This window comes from Lepisosteus oculatus, chromosome 10 (genome assembly GCF_040954835.1).
Source record: "Lepisosteus oculatus isolate fLepOcu1 chromosome 10, fLepOcu1.hap2, whole genome shotgun sequence".
Lineage (NCBI taxonomy): Eukaryota > Metazoa > Chordata > Actinopteri > Semionotiformes > Lepisosteidae > Lepisosteus > Lepisosteus oculatus.
In genome coordinates, this window is record NC_090705.1 from 32,673,254 (window position 1) to 32,689,106 (window position 15,853).

The window sequence follows — 15,853 nt, forward strand, 5'->3', positions numbered from 1 at the left end:
GTGCCTTTTTACAGTATAGTGTCCCTGCCACTGTACTGGGGCATTAGGACCCACATATACCACAGGGTGAGCGCCCCCTGCTGGCCCCACTAATACCTCTTCCAGCAGCAACCTTAGTTTTTCCCAGGAGGTCTCCATCCAGGTACTGACCAGACTCACACCTTGTTAGCTTCAGTGGGTTGCCAGTTGTGATTTGCAGGGTGATATGGCTGCTGGCAAATACTACTTTATTTAGCACCTAGTTGTCACAGATGTTTATTTCACTAGTCAGCCACAATTAGAAACTTTGGTTCACATCCTAGTTATGAAAGAAATTGGATCTAAAATATCTTAATCAAACTGAAGGAGTTCTCTGAAGATTTGTCTGCTGGTACTGTATATAAGCAAAAGAAAGATTCTTCCCTTGAAGCCTGGGCTGACACAGGCATAAACTAAAAGAAAGTGTCTTTAAATGTTAAGTTTCAGTACTAGCTTTGAGACCGACAACTATCAAACAGTTAAGTGGAAAGTGCAAAATGCAGAAAAACAAATTGTGATAAAGCCCGGTTATAGTGCAGCATAAATATGTTTCAAAGGAACAAATAAAGGTTTATTCCATGCTGAAGACAGAAGAAAAGAAACACAACGTTTCGGCTGTGGAGCCTTCGTCGCATTTGGCAACACACCCGAAGAAGGCTCCGCAGCCAAAACGTTGTTTAGTTTCTTCTCTTTTCAGCATGGAATAAACTTTACTTGTTCCTTTGAAGCCTACGCATGTTGACGCAGATGCCTACTTGAACTACTATAAATATGTTTCTACACATGGTCTGTTGTCATGATCAGCTACAGGTTCTTTAAAAATAGAGTTAAATGTAAGGTCATTTTTAGTGCAACTAAATGGTTTATACACGTCACACGATATGGTGTTTCACCTGCTATTAGCAGATACTACAGCAGAGCAGAGTACATGCTGACCTCTTTTCCACTTCTTGAATCGGGACTTTCTAAAGATTGTATTCTGAATAGCCCAAAAGGTCAGTGTCAAATCTGGAAGGGAGACCTCCTGAATTTAAAAACTGGAGTTAAATATTGGAGTGAGAACTGAGGACATAATATTCAGCATTTTAGAGTGATTTGAGGACCTGTTCTTTTTATTGACAGTGTACATAAAAATTAGGACAACTTCATTTCACTGTTCAAAGTTTTGTTTAATGGTCACATTACCATCAAGGCACATTAAATAAAATACTGTCTAAACTTAAATAAATTAATAAAATAAAGTGTTTGTTTGATTTATTTTAAGGCTGAATGATGATACATAAATTCAAATCCTGATTGATTTTAAAAGGATCTTAAATTAACATTTTCCTTGCTGACCACTAACTGGTCATAAGTAATACAATATACAGAGTTTCATATTTCACTCATTGTTTTTTCTTAAACATACAATATCACAATTCTTCATTTTAAATCCCTCCACTGATTGTAAATCTCCAGAGAGCACTTCTGGCACATGAAAAATTCTAGATATGTTCACCAATGTACTAAATATACGATATACCAGATATTCAAAACTCCACATATCTGGCATCATTCAAATTGATGAGCATGCCTTTAATTCCATATGAGAGGTTAAGTACTCCTAAATATCTATTCTAATGCAGTAATGCAGAAATTTGAAGATGTTCCTAAGACCCAGTGGATTCTGGATGCTAACGATGCTGTCATTATGAGTTCCAAGACATCAAATGAAAGTCTGGAGAGCTATCTGAAGACATGTATTGCAGGTATGTTCATAAGTTTTAGAACTTGTCGTTTGCACCTATCACTCTGTATTTCTCTCTCTTTCAACTGTGACATTTGAAATGGGAGGATTCAAAAAACACAAAGAGCAGTAACTTTATTTTTATATGTATCTGCAGAATGTGCAGCTGATGAATCATGTCTTCACCTGGCAGTTTTTACTGAAGGAAGCACGGCTCATTGTGATTTATATAGTACATCCAATGCTAATATCAAATGCACCACCTCTGAAAAGGTAGTACACCGTTCGTAAAATGGTCATACACATCTCAGGAATGATCTTCCTTTACTGTTGGGCGTTCAGAAAATGCATCTTGGTGATTTCCATAGGCTTTAACTATGTGAAAGATAAGATTCTCGTGCACCCAGACTAGAAGAATTATTAGGCTCTGATCACTTTCCCCAGGAATGAAATAAAGATGTAGTCTTTGAGCAAAGAGTGCACTTTTGTGTGCATTTAATCTATGATCTATTAATTTAATGGAAACAAATAGAAACTATGCAATGACGCAATGATGATAATCCCAATAATCATGTTTTTTCCCAGCGAAAACTTTTGTTGCATTAGTTTTTGTTTTTAACCATATATGTTTTCAACATATTAAATAGCAGTTATGGGTCTCACAAAATATACTGACTGAAACATTCTTGCAGCCTCTTGTTCAGGCACATATATGATACCACAGCATCAAAAGCGTATCACAAACCATTAGATGTAAGTATTAATAATGCCTGTCTTGAATTCCTTCTAATCACAGGCCACAGGATTTCTCGGAAATTCGGTTACGGATGTGTACGAGAGTCTTACCTGTTTAGTAAAGGTACAAGATGGAGGTGGCCAAGCCCTTATAGTGTTAAGAAAGAAAGGTGAGTAAATAAACATCAATAAACTTTACAGTAAACAGTGAGGTTTCAATGAAGGTGTACATTTCCTTATGACTTACATGCTAGCACTTCATACATAACAAATTACATATCTGTAAAGGTTCTGTCAGTATGTCTTACTGTACCTTGGTCACTATGAAGAATCACATACTGTATATGGCATGGATTAGATCATCAGTTATCATTAGATTATCAGTACCAAACTAGCATTAAGATTATTTTCAGTAATAAAGAGCGAATACTGTATGTATATAACTTACACCTATGAGTTTAATAAAACCTATCCAAATTATCTCTTTGAAAGAAACACAATGGTCATAAATACAAGATGGACTCCTTTTTGGGTTAAAAGAGATGGTTAGAAACCAGTAATTAAAAATATGAACAACACAACTGTCAATTAGTGGGTTTTTTTTACAAAATACATTTTATTAAGCACTGCTTTATACGACTTTGTATAAGTCTCACAAAAACCCATGTGGGTGAGATCCACAGACCATTTAGCTACTAGCAGTCAAACAGGCTAGATGAACCAAAAGATCTGATGTTTTAGGTCCAGTATATCTGTTTTTCCATCTAATGGTTTGAGAATAGAATGCATGTAAAATAATTAGAAAAGAATATTAAAGCCTGATTTTCAGCACACATGACAAAACATATTTTGGCAGGCCCAGAAGAGAAGAGTAGAGGTTCAGAAATGTAGAGGTGTTCAGAAAGAAAGAAGTTTAAATATTATTGTTTGTTGTGTCTCCTTTCTAGGCAGATTGTGAGGTAAGAAGTGATGTTAGAACTGATTTTTTAAAAATTTCATCTCAATTTAGTTGATTAAATATTACAGAGTAGTCGCTGCAGAGAAGTTAATTTTTACACGTTTTAGGAAAATAACGTAAGAAAAATAAAATGGAAAATGAAATTAATGAAAATATAATGAAAGAAAAAACAACAGGTATAGTCACAGCTATATCAGAGTTTACCATAAAAAGGCATAGCATTTATAGTGTAATTATATATAATGGCTTAGGAGTACTTTGGGTTTCAATAGCAAAGACAGGTGTTTCCAAGAATCTGTCTTGTCTTTCCTACCTAGGATATGATGTGTTATAAATCAGATTTAAAAGGTTAATTTATCTCAGGTCAGCTGAAGTGATATTAAAATTTCTCATATGAACATGGAAGGAAATGTCTAGGGTTATTTAGGCAAATGTTTTTGCTTAAATCGCTGGATTAAAAGAAGTTTCAGCCTGATTCCCGTGCACAAAGAGAATCTCTGGGATCTGGCAATCATTTGGTTGTTTTTGGACAGCCATCTCAGATATGTGTATATTTCTTGGCTAGGATTTTAGAATCTGTCTTTGCTCTCCCTGCCAAAGGCCATGAATTCACCACAAGGTCCCAGAAAATGTTTGAGAGACAAGATTTTCACAAGGCAGGATCTGGAGTCTACCAGACTTCAGTTTTTGAAGCCAGGGGGGTGTCACTAACAGATGTGCACCATTTTTGCCAAGAAGCCTGCAACCAGGAAACCTGTTGTGATGGATTTATATTGAATCAGAACGTTCTGAATGGAGGTAAGCCTTTACCTGTTGAGTTGTGATTATTATGCACTCATGTCTTGAATTGTGATTACTTAATTTTCAAGCCACCTTAATCGGTTTCACCCGCATGTGGTTCTGTCAAGACATTCCCACATTTCTTAGGCTTGACTGTACCGACATTAATGTTCAAATAACAATTCAAAATAATGAGAAAATAAGCTTTGATGCCCAAAATGAGGTTATAATGATGTCTACCGTTGAAAATAGATTAAAATATAATAAGCATTAGAGGATATCAATCACTCTTGTGAAGGATCTCATGGGATAGAAAGAAAATGATGTGGACACACCAATAAGAGGGACTTCCCCCCTGGAAAAAAACAAACCTTCTCTCAGCTAAAGAGTTCCATAAAGTATGCTGTCTTTTAAGCTACAGTTTTTATATTTACTTCTCTCAAAACCTCAAATAGGTTTTACAAAACACAATAAAATGCAACTCCATCAGAAATCACTTTAATAGCAATCAGATTTAAAGTCACACAAAAAGTCAAAATCACATGCATTTCTCATAAGTACCTTTGTCGTAAATGAGGATGGCGCTGTGATCTTGACCAGTGACAAAATAGAAGAATGTCAGTTTGGTTTGATGAAGCTAGAAATGCATAATATCTCTCAGACGGGATTGTTCATTTCGGTAGTGTGTAAATTATTTTAGTTTATTTGATATTCGATAGATCTTTCTTCACCATCAGTAGGAAAGGGAAATGAAAGTCACACAATTTTTGGTTTAAGTCACACAACGAATGCTTCTCTTTATCTGTGTTTCCTCCATATTTGCCACCAGAATTGACACTGTGTTTCTGTTGCAGGCACTATCATGTGTGGGCTCCTGAGCTACCCAGATGTGTTTCTCTGTCGCGATCAGGACTATGATGATGCTGCTGCTCAGACTGGTGGGAAACGTGTTTGTGGTGCAGGGGTGAAATATAATAAACTGAGGAAGCAGTTTACATTCAGCTTCGGAGGGCAGAACTTCACACTCAGTAAGCTTATGCTATTGTGTTAATCGCTGTTTAAGAACAAACAGCATGTGCATTGTTTTAGGGACCATTGGTTGCAAAAGGAATGTTGGCCACTGACTTGTCAATTCCTGCAGAAAAGATTTGTCTTAGCCTGTATGCCACCAACTTCATTTTAAGCAGACAGCCTTGAGGTTAAAGATTGGCTTCAATTTTATTTATAATGACAAATGCATGTTCCTTTACCAAATCCTTCTGCCTGATACGTTGTCAGTGAAGGAGAAGATTCCCTATAGTTTTGCATGTCTAAAAGCAGGGATAGTAGAAACCCCACATTGTTTCCCATGAATCCTGGGAATTGTGGGATAGGTCACGAGCCCTTCACATCTGTGTGTACTTTATTTCAAACTATTTGATTTGTTTTGGCATAACGGAGTGGCTTGCCCAAAAGATTATTAGTTACATGTGTGCTCTGCTTTTCAAATTGACTGAATCAATTTGAGAATGCAAGGCATACAGTATAGTTCCTTACTAGGCTGGCCAGTAGGCTTGGTCTTGTTCTACACATGCAGGTTGTACTCATATTTGATGAGGCAATCCACATTGTCAGAAATGTTTAAAAGAAAATATGGGTCAGGATCTTTCTCACAAGTTGCCATCATTTCAGGTTCTTCATTTGTTGTGGACTACAAAAAATACAAAACTAAAGAAAGCTGAATTTGGATTTAAGGAGCTTCTGTTGTTTATTGGTTTTTTTGTTTATTGATTTTCTCTTTAGATGACATGGCCTTGCCAGCCACAAGCAAAAATAAAACAGATTACCAAGCCACCTTAATCAGCTTCCAACGAGTTTACCTCTGGAAGGGTAAAAACATTTACTTTTTAAATAATGCCGTGTTCGGAAGTGTGTTAAGTGTACAGAAATCCCAAATTGAACTTCTTTTTTGCACACTTGTAATGAAGAGTAGCATGGTGTAAAGCAACTGATTAAAATTCTCATCCCGAAAGTCATTAAGATAATATTGCAGAAATTGTTTGAAATATAAAAGTGTCATTCATAGGGGATATCTGCTCAATCTATAAATTGTGTTCCAGATTCTGATATGAATACTCGTCCAAAATCAGCACCAGGATGTGCTAGTATTGTGCCCCCTGAAGGAAAGATCTTATTATCAGGTAAACATAACTGTATGTTACATAAACTCTAATCTGTGATACACTGGGGAACTGTTGTTTAATGACTGTAGCTAGGTTTGATGTGACTCACATTTGATCAATAATGTTGTCAGGAAAAAAAGAGTGATTCTATTTTTGAGAAATATTTTTGGAATCAGAATTGTGGAAGGGTAAGTATTTTTTTCTATATCGAAGAAAATGAATAAAAAACCTGTTTAAAGATTTAAAATGCCAATAGTCTGCTGTCCAGTTCTATCATAACAATGTAAGCAATGTTCATTTCAGTAACACATTCGAGCAATAATTCCTGAATTTTCTTTGAGGCGCTCAGGAAAATTAACCTTAAACCGTTTAGCATCTGACCACAGAAAGAAACGCTGTATTGCTACTTCTTTTAAGTGATTATTGCGTTATTTTCTCAGATACTGTGCAAGAGGCATTTACACCAGTGGAAAGCAGCAATGTTCTTGTGAATCCAACTCAAGATATTGGGCACCAACAGTACTGGATCTTTAAGCATGAGTTCTCAGCACAGCAGGCTCAACTTTGGTGCTTAAAACGTAAGAGCAGCTATTCTCTTATGTAGGAAATCAATCAATCATGTGAAACAATGCAGCTCTGCCTCCCTGGTGATTCCATCTTATTAATTGCTTGGTCCTCTGTATTTAGGTTGTGAAGAAGAAGAGTTCTGTAAGGTGACAGATTTACAGGACAACGACACTCTCCATTTCACCTGCACGTTGTATCCGGACACTCAGATCTGCGGTTCCTACAACAAACCGATTCAGCGGTCCTGCACCCTTGTACTGCCAGTGGAGCCTCAGAGTGTGCACCGAAAAAAGAGTGAGTAGGGAGAAACTGACTCATTGCCTGAGAGGAACTAATGGTCAGCCAAATGATTTGAGATTGCCATCACAGTTCTGCGAAGTTGAAATCTTTGTCGGTTACCGATTGCTTATCTTGTGTTCATTAAGTAAAATGTAGAACCACTTATGTCCTTGTGAACATATATCATCAGCCATATACTGTACATTCCTACGATGCTTTTTGACATTTGCAAAATGTTATTTTATCTTAAATGGTACATCCTTGAGGTGTAAAAAGTCCTTTTGGAGTTTTCAACGATCATGAAATAAGCCCTGTAGGGTTAATAAGGGTAATATCTAAAGCAACAAAATAGCTTTCCAAGGTCACAGAAACTCTGGTGTAAAGCACTAGTTGAAAACAAAAGCAGGACTACCAGTGCACAACTTTAAAATCTGCTTTATTGCCAGTTTTATGAACTGCCTTCTTTCACTAATGATGACATATTGCTGTAAAACTATTCTCAAAAGCACTTTTGAAAAGGGCTATTGAAATATATTCTGATCTGCTATACTATCCTAAAGTCAGTTGTTGTTTTCTGTATTAAATGATTAATGATAGTTCACTCCCCCTCACACACGCACACCAAAGTGCTTTTCCTGCGTTTCATAGCCCATTTGTTTTTATTCTGTAGCTCTTAGCAACTGGTCAAGAGTTTACTCGTCCTGAAGTTTAGACAGCTGTGAGAATTATACTTTGAAATTCCTAAACCCTGAGCTGTTGAGAGAAATTTGCTTTTATTATTCAGTTGTGCTTGATTCAGTTTCATGGCTTGAACTATTGTAGGACTTCTACTGTCAGGCCCTGTATTGGCAGTTTTAAATTTGTTGTCTCCATCTTCATTAACCCTTCTCCTAGCTGTAAAATAAAGTAACAGACTACATGATGCTACTGTACATGCGTTGTCCTCTAATGTTATCAATATTTTTTAATGTGTTCTCCCTAAAATGGCATTTACATTCATCTTCATTTTGTCTGAAATTGTCTTGGTTTTCATTGGCAGGGTGTAACACAGCTTTACACCCTGGATTTTGTGGAGAACCTATTCATGGCTTTATAGAAATATGCCTTTTGTGTGCCTGAATGTATTTGTGTAACACAATACTGTCAATAAAATTAAATCCCTGCTCTGTAAATCTGAGCTTTCACGTCTAGTAAAAGCCTAACTTGAAGCTACACCAATGCCTGTCAATGTCTGATATTTTGTTTTTGTTACCAGAAGTAACTATGTTAATTTACCTGCAGGCTCTAGATCCGTCTGCTGTTTGCATTCCAGAATTTCTATGTGAAAGAAAGTGAATGGATTGTCTGCATGTGTCTTATGTGACACAAGAATGGTGTAAGCATCATTTCTGGGTCAAATTTATTTTATCTTAGTAAAGAGCCAGGTCTGATCAAGATGTTGGATGGGCTTAAGTGGGCTTGGTTATCACTGGCTTGCTGTGTACAGGTACACTATTCCCTGGGACAGTTACAGTGTTACAGTCAGAGAATGCATCATTGCTCTAGACAAAGCTAACTTTTAATTAAGGTGTTATGGAGGACACTACACAACATTTAGTAAGCAGCTTCGACAATGAGAATGCTAGACCCATGTGTAAACTGTTTTCCCTTCATGGCAGTGTAGGGTTTGGAAGACTGAGCCAAGTAATATAGTAACATACAGTTACAAACTGGCAGCATATAAAAAGAAAATCTGTGATTTTGAAATGTTTTTCATCTCGCATTTTTCAACAATTAGAAGCACTGTGTACTCTTTGTGGATCATAAAAGGTTTTAGCAATCAGTATTTTCTGTTAGATTTACATAAGAGATATAAAAAGTGGCCTTAAGTTGCCCTCAGTATGCATTTTCATGCTCTTTATGTACAGTACACAAAACTGTTAAACTTTAGTTTCTTATTATAACAACTTAAAACACCTTCACTTGTGTTAGTGAGCACAGTGTTTAAGGTTTGTACAAATGTCAGAAGTATAGCAACATTTGGCTTGACTGAGAGTTGATTCCCAAGTTTAAATCATGTCTAGAATCAACATCGAGATGGTTCGTCTCCTTTGCTGTTGGAGGTGCTTTCTTTGAAATGAGGCGTAAAACACTTTCCATGTGGGCAGCAGGCACAGATGATCTCACTGCACCCTGTGATAGAGGAGTTCAAGTATTATTTTCATTGCCCATGATGTACTCCCTCTTATTTCCCATGGTACTGGAAATTAGATTGGATGAATTGCTTATACTATAAATATTTTGATTAACCAAAACCTCAGATTTTGTAAAGCACAATCCTGAATGCTTTTAACAAAGTTCTATAACAAAAACACAATATACTGTAACAGAATTAGATTTCCTGTCGCAAGAATTGAATTGCGCTGTTTTAATCGCCAGGAGTTTGATGTTTATTTCTCTTTATTTTTCATGTTTATCTTTTTGTAAAGAATAGCATAAATACAACCAGCCTTACAATTATTTCCAGCTTACATTTTTTTTTCACTGTCACACTTACCTTAGTATGAAATAAGCAGAAATGCTGGGCTTGCGTTTCAAAACGAGACCAACAATGCTTTCTTTTCACTCTTTCTTTGTGAAAAGGGCTTTTTATTTGTTATGATACTGAGCATTTCTGAAGTCGATTTGGAGGTGTGTGACTAAATGTTTATGTTTGCATTGTGATGCCACGTGGAGCGGCTCACAATCAGGGAAAAGGTTCTCAGGCACAGACACTCCCTACTCACAAGACTTCAAAGTTATGTAGAGGTGTATTGGCTTGACCTATATGAATGATGGCATTTAGTGGGGGGAGAATGCAGACAGCCTGTGCTGGCAAAAGCTTTTGCAGTAGTAGTAAAGCTCTTCAGATGTGAAGCTAGGAAGAAAAAGAGGCGAGAGTCTTCACCCCAGAAGCTGGATTATCAATATTTCAGCATGTGTCTGGTCAGAGCCTGTGATGATCCTGTTAAGTACATGCTCTGGTGTCTGCTCCTGGTCGCCACCCATCCATCCTGGTTTGTTTGGCTCTCTATTTATCTGGCGTGGCACAGGATGCACAGCTGCTCTGGTGATCGCCGATGCCCTTTGAGAAATGCATTGCCATCTTAGGTAGAGGAAAAAGCTTTGAAAAAAATTAAGAGTGCTCGGGGAAAGTAATGCCCCTTGTGGCATCACAGTGTACAGTAAATGGATGGCAGGGTGACAATCGAATTAGCGTTGCATCTGTACAGCTCTTGCACCCATGCCGGGTTCGAGCCAGGGCCTCCTTCTGAGTGGAGTTTGTGTCTTCTTTCTATGCATGACAGGAGCCTTCCCGACAAAAATTGATTAATTGATGTTTCTTAATTTACCCTGTGTGTTTGCAAATATAGAGTGTGGATATGTGTGGATGCCCTGTCATCTCATCCAGCCTTGTGCCTACTCCTACAGAACAGGAAAAACTCTTTCAAGTCGCCACCACTCTACCAGGAATAAGCAGCTTTCTGATGAAGCATGTATTTTAAATAAGCAGACCATTGTTAGACATATGACATTTATGAGTTAAAATGGTTTGACCTAAGGAAAACCGAGAATCACAGAGTTTGTTTGCTCCATACATGGTGAAAATAGGAAAGAGAATTCATGTTGAAATAACATAAAACAATACAATATCATCCTTCTTTGTATCTTTAGATGTTAGTTAGATGGATAAAGGTATGCACTTATCTTGTAATTTGCCCCACATTAGATTGTAAATCTGCAAAAGAATTTGGAAGTAACATAATCTGTGTTTCAGTGGCCGTTGTGTGTTTTGATTTCAGCATGCTGTCAGCAGTGAATTTGTTTTTATCCTTTCCAATGACATACTTTGCAATTCATTTCGTAACTGCCAATAGTTTAGTGTTTATATGTTAAAAGAAAAACTTTGGAGCTACAATCATTACTGTTCTGTCACAATACATGTATAACAGGACATTACATTGTAGTGAGTACTTTGCAAAACAGAAATTTGCCCAGATGTGTGCTCCCTTGTTACTACAGCCTGTAGCTATTGAGACCAGGTGGAAAAGAAGAAAGAGCAGAGTCAAGGAGAATCCCAGACAGGACTCCTATACATGCTGGGAACTACCAGGAGGCCTTGTTTGAAAACCCTAACCTCTGTAACATGTATAATTAAAATTTATGGTAGGGGTTCTTAGTTTGCATTAATCAGCAGTTTTCCATCGTATCCCATTTGAAGTATTTTGCAGAAAATAAAGTTTATCTTTTGCAAAACCAGATTTTTGTATTGCAGCCTATATTAAAAGACAAATAAGTTATTTTCCAAAAGTACCCTTTTGTCTTATTTACTATGGTTTTATTGGTGCATGCCGCTTAGATTGCATTGGAGACCATTCCTCTTAAAAAACATATACATGTATATATACATATACATGTATTTTAGTACATATAAAGTATACACAGTTAAATAAAATAAAAAATAATACTGCATACTGCTTTTTCAGCAATACAGTACCATTACGATATTTTCAGAATTTCAATCCAATTTTGACTTTTGAGGCTGAGCATATGGAGAATATAATCCTTCAGTTAGAAGTTGCTAACAATGTGATTTTTGTTTTTGCTGAGGAACTCATAAACTTGAATAGTAAAATAACTATTTTGGCTGAAGACTCTCTTCTAAGCTTTGCATTGGCTGTTCTGCTTACTTTGATTGTGCAAGAAAAGTTAGTTGCCCATTGTTGCCATGCATCTTGTAGTAAAGAATTTAAGGGGAGATCAGGCACAGTGGACCGGTTGACTTCTGTTGTTAGGAATGCAGACGTTCAGCACTATCTCAAGCTTTCTTATTGTGAATGAGCAGAGATGTGTGGCAGGTTTGAGCAGCTGGAGATCATTAGTGATCATTCTCATGCATCATTTTGCGAAAAGTACACTTAGTGGTATTAAGAGTTAGGTGTATAATAAGGAATAAAAGAATAAATGAAAAGATGAAATTCCAAAAAAGACTCTTTAGTCTCTCTATGATGTTGTTTTATAGTAGCTATTGGTTATTAAAAGCTAACCTATTTATTAAGTGTTTTATGTATCTTAATGTAAAGAAAATAGACATAAATATATAAAATTCTAAATGTATCTCTCCTGCCAAATGTACTTTCAATGCACAAAATTGTGCCTCTTTGTAAATTGCTGAGCAAGTGTTGGAAACGTTCTTTGGCTCTATAAAAGAGTCTTTTGTAATTACGCTACATGTTAACTCCAGGGGTTGAAGAGATGAGGGTAATTTCTGTGTTTCGTAATTGGCATTTTTAGAGAATCTCTTGCAAATTTACAAACAAACCATTGTATCGCAATTTTAAACAGACTGAATCAGTGAAAATCTTCAATTTAAGGGTACAGAAAGTCAAGCGTCTATTCATTAAAGTTTCCTGGAGCTGTGACTGTGTTCAGGAGGTGACGTGGAAGCATTAAGTCTTTGATACCATGGAAAGTCATCTGGTTCATATTAACACACAGTAGCATGTACATGTTTATTAGTTATTAAACAAGGCTTTACACCAGGTAAAGAAGCAGCAGCACTTTTCCAAAGACGTAAAAACAAGTGAAAAAATAAAAGGGATAATTTTGGTCAGCTGTAAAGGTGCATCTGCTTAAATGGGGTTCATGAACGTACAGAAATATGACCTTATTTTCTCTTAGTTTCTTAATTCTCTTGCAGCTTATCAGACGAATGCTGTTACCTATTTAGACAAAGACCATTAGATATTAATACGCGTTTTGTCTTTTTTTCCAACTTATTCCAGTTGAGTTGACAGGCCGTGTGAAGAACTTCTACAGACGAGTGCCATTCACAAAGCTGGTAGCATATTCAGTGCGGAACCGTGTCAACCAGACAGGAAAGCCCGTTACCAATGGGTAAGGTCAGCTCTGGGTTCCACTGTTGCAGATGTTCCTAATACAAAGCATACGGTTTTTGACAGCAATATATATTCGCACTCAACTGCGGAGCGGTGGCTCTGTGGTTAAGGATCTACGCCTGTGGCTGGAAGGTTGCCGGTTTAAATCCCGTAGCCGGCAGAGGAATCCTACTCTGTTGGACCCCTGGACAAGGCCCTTAACCCCAGCTGACCCCAAGCTTCTCTCCCTGTCTGTGTGTTTGTGTGTCTCATGGAGAGCAAGCTGGGGTATGTGAAAAGACAAATTCCTAATGCAAGAAATTGTATAGGGCTAAAAAAGTGATGTTATGTTATGTTACTGTAATTAAGTCAGGTGTGTCCAATTTATACTCCTGCATGAGGTTTTTAATCAAAGCCTCTACTTGTACTTCACAGTAATGCTTTAGGCATTTGTTAATAACTGTCTACAAACAATCTGTTGATATGTTAATTAATGCTTTAACACACAATTATAAATAATTTACAGAAACCTAACTCTAGCTTAGGAGCTGTGGCATGTTTCTGGCTGTTGTAGCACCAATTAATCAACAGTAGGAGTTTATTATTGTCAGTTGTATGCAGCCTATTCATATTTTTAGAAATGTATTTATAAATTGATTATATCTAAATATATAAAATTAATCTTTATTTTATACAATTTTATACTTCTTTACTTCTTAATGCAATTTTACCTTAATAAAGTGTAACCTCTACTGTCTGTAATACCTTTTCTGGAAGTTTCTAATGCCTTTTTTCTTCAAGTTAGTGTAGATTGTAAAGGAAATTAAAATAAATGCCGAATGCAAGTACAGCAGATAACTCAGTTATGTTATGTACACATAACATCCCCTCAGATGTGTGTAAATAATTTAAGAAGATGAGTGTTTCTTGTGTAGGTGTTCTTAGCATATAATTCTGGACCGGTGGGGAAATATTAAAGAGAAAACGTGTAATTGTTTTCGTACAATGATAATATTTAATATATTGCTGTATATTTAACAACAGCAACAACAATAATTATGCGTATGACATTACATTATATCACTATTTTACAGACTCTGAATTTTTCTGCTTTCTTTTCCTGTGTATAAGGGATGTCTTACACTCCATTTTCATATAAACCACACATGCTGAAAAGATCTCAGCTTGTTGAACATCCCCAATTTTCATTTGTAAATGTGCATACACTTAACCTCGGTGCACCTTTATAAAAAGAAAGTATTCTTGAACCCTGTGTGCCATTACTCTCTACATCTAAGCATCTTACTTTATTACCTCATTAATGTCCCTGTTTAAATACTTGATCATGCATTTAGAATATTCAGCACGTGTATCTTTAACATCCTCTATGTTGTTACTTGTGTGTAATTATGGAAATGCAATGCTTTACACATCCTGGTGGTTTCTGCATCTCTAACACTTTAAATTACTATGTGAATGAGGCCAAGATTTGCTAAACAGAACACTGAATGGACTGTAAAAATATTATGTTTATTCAGACATTAACTGTTACATTAACTATATATAATGTATAATAAACATAACTATAATCTTTCAAACTTGATAAAACTGACTGGTCTATTGGTGTATGTTCCTCTGCACATTTGTGGAGTAATTGAACAGTCATTCAGTGTGTTTATTGGTCGATGTGCAGGTTTAATGAGTGTGAGCTACGCTGTGATGAAGATCCATGCTGTAAAGGATTTGGGTTCGTCAGAGATTCTCAATCCCCTGGTAAGATTTTCTGGTTCCAGTGAGCTGTGAATTACTGCACAGTTACAAGCAAGACTTTTTTTTTACAGAGAAGGGAAAGGAACAATTTGCTTATATTTTCCATTTTAGATGTGTAGAGTCTCTGTTAATGATTTTTTTAAATTCAGATTCTAAAGCAAAATCCTTTAACCATGTAAAGTTCAGTATTTTCTTCTATTAACGGTATAATTGGTACAATGTCAAGAAATGCGGGTCTTTAACCTACAGTACATAAAGGAAACCTACATCAGAAGATCATTTAAAGTCTCCATTCAACTGTTACCTGAATGGACAGTAGCATAGGTTGATCATCTGAAATCTCAGCAATATTAAAAATAAAATATTTCCCAAAGAGAAAATGTATAAAAAGAGAGGTAACTAAAATAGAGTCCATTTTAACTTAATACCAGGTAGTGCTGCAGTTGATCTCTGTTTCTTTAATTGGTTATTCCTTCTCTGTAAAACACTGAATACTAGGTAACAGTTCTACATGTCCCCATTGACATTATTAGTAGAAAACATAAACTAGGTATACTGTATGTTCCTAACAAAAATAAATGAATATTTTTTTAGTTGAGAAGTAGCATGAGGTTAACCTTTTTTAAGCTTCTACAGAATATTTTCTTAGAATTTCTTCAGATTCATGGGAACATTGTTCCTTAAAGCATATGACTCATCTTTCAAGTCTGAATTGCCAAATTAACCAAAGTTTACAGCTCATTCTTTCACTTCCAGGAGTCCTTTCTGTGTTTTAACTGTCACACTAAAATACATGTTAAACTGTCCATAATAATTTAATGGGTAAATTGTGACTGATCAACAATAACTGTTTTGGAAATTATGTTTTGTGTTAACTGCAAATATCATTAGCATTTGTTTCCTTACTATGTTTTTATTTGTATTTTATGGTACAAAAACCTTCTAATAAAGGAACAAATTG

General features: G+C 36.2%; 1 protein-coding gene across 1 annotated transcript in view; it reads left to right on the forward strand.

Annotated features, from left to right (window-relative positions):
• The window catches only part of tg (thyroglobulin), a 104,306-nt gene that overhangs the window by 27,427 nt on the left and 61,026 nt on the right, over positions 1-15,853 (forward strand). Inside the window, exons 23-33 of the mRNA XM_015357396.2 lie at positions 1,644-1,766; positions 1,902-2,017; positions 2,541-2,649; positions 4,038-4,235; positions 5,072-5,245; positions 6,000-6,086; positions 6,317-6,397; positions 6,820-6,957; positions 7,067-7,240; positions 13,030-13,141; positions 14,816-14,895. Of these exons, the coding sequence (XP_015212882.2) occupies positions 1,644-1,766; positions 1,902-2,017; positions 2,541-2,649; positions 4,038-4,235; positions 5,072-5,245; positions 6,000-6,086; positions 6,317-6,397; positions 6,820-6,957; positions 7,067-7,240; positions 13,030-13,141; positions 14,816-14,895 (1,392 nt within the window). The remainder of the gene's footprint in view (positions 1-1,643; positions 1,767-1,901; positions 2,018-2,540; positions 2,650-4,037; positions 4,236-5,071; positions 5,246-5,999; positions 6,087-6,316; positions 6,398-6,819; positions 6,958-7,066; positions 7,241-13,029; positions 13,142-14,815; positions 14,896-15,853) is intronic.